General features: G+C 43.0%; 1 protein-coding gene across 4 annotated transcripts in view; it reads left to right on the forward strand.

The window, feature by feature from the left end:
- Positions 1 to 761, forward strand: part of MEIS1 (Meis homeobox 1) — a 130,111-nt gene extending 129,350 nt beyond the window's left edge. For 3 of the 4 annotated variants that reach the window (XM_008573364.1, XM_008573363.1, XM_008573365.1), the window contains one exon: positions 422 to 753. In XM_008573364.1, the coding sequence (XP_008571586.1) occupies positions 422 to 705 (284 nt within the window). In that variant the 3' untranslated portion in view covers positions 706 to 753. Of the gene's footprint in view, positions 1 to 421 lie in introns of all 4 variants that reach the window. The other variant, XM_008573366.1, reaches the window with a different exon arrangement.
- The last annotated feature ends 3,806 nt before the right edge of the window (positions 762 to 4,567 follow it).

Raw genomic sequence — 4,567 nt, forward strand, 5'->3', positions numbered from 1 at the left:
TGAATTTTTAAAAGTACAGGTTTTGCTAAGTAATCACCCTTAGTGAGCCTGCCTAACTCAGCTTCCTGCAAGACGTTTGGTGACCAGCACAGTGTATTCTTGGTAGAGAATGTTTCAGGGGACAAAAGCGCTTTTTCAGACTGGACCTCAAATAACAACTTAATTTTTTTAAATAAATAAGACCTCAGTAGGCAGACCTGATAACGGTGACAATGAAAGGAATATAGTGGCAAAATGTGAGTTTCCAGCATGATGTTTTCTCATTTTATTTTCTTCTATAATTAATCCAAAAAGTGCTTTACAAAGCCATGTTCCCTTAATCATGATGTTCCTTGGCTTTCATAGGATTGCCATAGCCGAAACCACACTGTTGCTTTTTTGTAATATTTTCTTTTTGTTTCTTTCTTTTGAATTTCTACAGGGCTGCAAAGTATGCCAGGGGAATATGTAGCCCGGGGTGGTCCAATGGGTGTGAGTATGGGACAGCCAAGTTATACCCAACCCCAGATGCCCCCCCATCCTGCTCAGCTGCGTCATGGGCCCCCCATGCATACGTACATTCCTGGACACCCTCACCACCCAACAGTGATGATGCATGGAGGACCGCCCCACCCTGGAATGCCAATGTCAGCATCAAGCCCCACGGTTCTTAATACAGGAGATCCAACAATGAGTGGACAAGTCATGGACATTCATGCTCAGTAGCTTAAGGGAATATGCATTGTCTGCAATGGTGACTGATTTCAAATCATGTTTTTTGCGTTTCTGACGGAAACAGTTTGGATTGTATAATAACGCCAAGCCCAGTTGTAGTCGTTTGAGTGCAGTAATGAAATCTGAATCTAAAATAAAAACAAGATTATTTTTGTCATGCTGACTCCACTGCTTGAAAAATTTGTTTACTGCCCCCCCCAATTTTTAATGATTAATGCAGTAAATATAAAAATTAATTTTAGCTCCCTAAGCCATATATGTATTTGAAAATTTTAACCACAAAGTAAATTATTTAATAAGAACCACTGATTTCTTTAAGAATTTTTAATGATTAATGCAGTAAATATAAAAATTAATTTTAGCTCCCTAAGCCATAATGTATTTGAAAATTTTAACCACAAAGTAAATTATTTAATAAGAACCACTGATTTCTTTAAGCTGACTTAATGAACTCCTAATATCAGCAAATTTGAGGCCTAAAGGCACTAAACTAAGTAGACTCAGATTACATCCAACAGAATTACTCATCTAATATCAGTGAAATTATTCTTGCCCATAATGGTGAACCTAAGTACAGAGTTAAGTCGTTCACTAAGGATGTTACCTAGGATGAACAGTATACGTTTATTAGGAAATTAACCACGTGAATTGAAGAGACCAGACTTCAAAATCTAATTTTTATAAATATGCTCTATGTTCTCATTGGATAAAACTGGTTATTAACCAATTTTCTAGAACAGCTGTACAGAATTTCTGCATGGCAGCCAGCTAAATGGTACAAAATAACATGTTTAAGCTGGAATAGCTTATAATTTTATTTAAATAAAATTGCTCCTATAAAAAGTGCTTTCCAAAGCAAAGGAAAATATACAAAAATTTTAATTAAGGCAAATTCGTTTTAAAAAACTAAGCCTTTTAGCCGTGATTGCTTTGTAAACAAAGGATGGGTCGGAGGAGAGCGCCTTGAACCTCAAGTCTGACGTCCCGGCCAGTGTCACCCTATAAACCCGCCCTGAGCAATTCTATTTTCTATTTGAAAAGAGAAACCAGCTGTGAGTTGGCTTTACTAGGTGACGTGTGATTGACTGGCTCACCTGCTGGAGCAGCAATGCGCACTCTCACCTTTTGTTTATGGGGCCTTGTTCCTGAACACGTGTTTGCACAGAGACAGGCTCAGTCCTCTGCAGCCATCTCCGCAGCCCCTCCGCTCCACCCCACCCCACCCCCACCCCATATATGGGATTGTTTAAATCTCCCATTTTGACCCTGTGGGAATTCTTCGTCTACATAAATAGTCCGTGTTAGTGAAATCATTCTTTTTTTGATAGGTGGTTACTAGCAGTTAACAACCATTTATTTACTTTTAAAATTAATAATAAACTTTATAAACTAACCGTCCATTCGCTCCTCCTCCCCAGTACAGGGCCGGGTGAGTGGGTTATTTTCAGCCTTTATTCTTCAGGAGGCTTTTGCCGGGTGAGGGAGGGAAAGAAAGGGGAGGAGGTATGGGGAATGAGAGAGAGAGAGAGAGAGGGAGATTCTAGGGGAGAGAGCGGGATGCAAGTAAAGATGAGTTAGGGAATATGGAGACTATGAAGAATCGAGATCATCAGTGCTCAGGAATTAAAGAAATAAACTGTTGTTTCCGTGCGTCCCGCCTCCCCCGTGTGACGATGACGTGAGACCTTGCGCTTCGCAGTTCCTTTCTTCCTCTGCCTCGACACCCTCCCCCCGAATGCTATTTTAGCTTTTCCTCTTGTAAATTTCAGAGCCAGCTCCGAGGTTATTGAAGACACTTATCCGAAAGAGGGAAATAATAGAGTGTTTTTGATGTTTCTTAAAAGGCAAAAACAAAACGCCCTCCCCTAAACAAGGGAGCACAATTGTACCTGCTATTTTTACATGGGGGGAACCCGCTGGCTGAATAAGACGACTTTTTAGTATGATTTAAATATTTTTCAGAAAAAATTTAAAAAATATTTTACCCTATCATATTTAATCAGCTGTAATTATAACACATTCAAAATGAATAATATGCCTTGACAGTATTTTTATTGTTATTGTTCATTGCATGATGTTCGACTGCTTTAGAAGCACAGGAAAGAGAAGTAAACGCGCTACAAATGGGGAATTACCCTCGTTTAGCATTAAAATTCATTTAGATAAAATTGCCACAAACATTTAAATGGGAAGATTAGTTCCCCCTCACGCCTTATTGCACTCGCTCAATGGTTCCGTTAAGAACATTTTACACGTTGGAAATTCCGTCTTCTCAGACGGCTTGCTGTTTCCTAGTTACCCACATTCAAAGCAGAGGCAGCAGCAGAGGCAGCAGCAAAGGCAGCCGCAGCAGCAGCAGCAGCAGGGGGAAAAAAAAAAAAAATTTTTACATGGGGGGAACCCGCTGGCTGAATAAGACGACTTTTTAGTATGATTTAAATATTTTTCAGAAAAAATTTAAAAAATATTTTACCCTATCATATTTAATCAGCTGTAATTATAACACATTCAAAATGAATAATATGCCTTGACAGTATTTTTATTGTTATTGTTCATTGCATGATGTTCGACTGCTTTAGAAGCACAGGAAAGAGAAGTAAACGCGCTACAAATGGGGAATTACCCTCGTTTAGCATTAAAATTCATTTAGATAAAATTGCCACAAACATTTAAATGGGAAGATTAGTTCCCCCTCACGCCTTATTGCACTCGCTCAATGGTTCCGTTAAGAACATTTTACACGTTGGAAATTCCGTCTTCTCAGACGGCTTGCTGTTTCCTAGTTACCCACATTCAAAGCAGAGGCAGCAGCAGAGGCAGCAGCAAAGGCAGCCGCAGCAGCAGCAGCAGCAGGGGAAAAAAAAAAAAAAGTTTTGGCAACTGGTCTGCAATTCATCCGCTGCTCGCCCCACTCTCCCCTGCGCCCACTGCAGTCTGCCCCCCACCCAGCACCCCCCCCCGTTATGTAATTTGCAGAGTCCTGTCCTCGAGGAAACAAGTTTCTAGGTTGTGTAGTATCTATACATAATGTTAAAATAGAAATATCCAAAAGCCAGTCGGTCTCACTCCGGGTCTCCCTCTCCCCCTTCTGCTCTGAAATTGAGGATTTAGTTTGAATGTGCTGAGTTTCTCACATCCCCTACTCTGAGGCCACATGGCACGGTTTTTGGCTTTTCCAGGAAATTCGCCACTGCTTCTTGCTTGTATTAGGAACGTGTGAAAGCATTAGTTTGAAAAGTCCATGCAACGTCTACTTTCTCCCCCTTCCCCTTTCTTGCTTCCCTCTCTCTCTGTCTTTCCTTCGCAGTCTATCTCCCGCCCTCCTCCCATCCCCCTCTCTCCGCCCCCTGCTCCCCCCACCCTTTCGCAGAGCCGCAGGAAAAGAGGAAAGTCGGCTTCGACTGCCATCTTTTGGGGATTTGGAAAAACGACTCGGTAGGAAACGGAGGGAGGCGGCGGCGCGGGGTGGGTGGATGGGGGGAAACCCCCTTATTATCGTGTGTCGGAACTGGCTCCCTTAATCTGATGCTTAAATATTTGATGTGGAAAAATTACCCATAAAATTAGTTACTAACAATTTCAAATTGAAATCACTTATCGAATTATAAACGCATTAAAGCTGTATGGATGGTATTAGGAGTTCCTCGGGAGGCAGCGGGTGTCTCCTTGCAATGAGCAGGGCCAGCGAGTTTCGCCCCGGGGAGAGGCGCCCCCAGCGGAGCCCGGGCAAGGGCGGCGCCGCGTCCTGGGCGCCGGGTCCCGGCCGGGGGCACTGAGCAGGCGGCCAGGCCCGGGCGGAGGCCCGGGCGCGCCCGGCTCGAGGGGGCGGGGAGGAGGGAGGGGAAGGAGAGGG

This window comes from Galeopterus variegatus, unplaced genomic scaffold, assembly GCF_000696425.1.
Source record: "Galeopterus variegatus unplaced genomic scaffold, G_variegatus-3.0.2 Scaffold911, whole genome shotgun sequence".
In the NCBI taxonomy this organism is placed as follows: domain Eukaryota; kingdom Metazoa; phylum Chordata; class Mammalia; order Dermoptera; family Cynocephalidae; genus Galeopterus; species Galeopterus variegatus.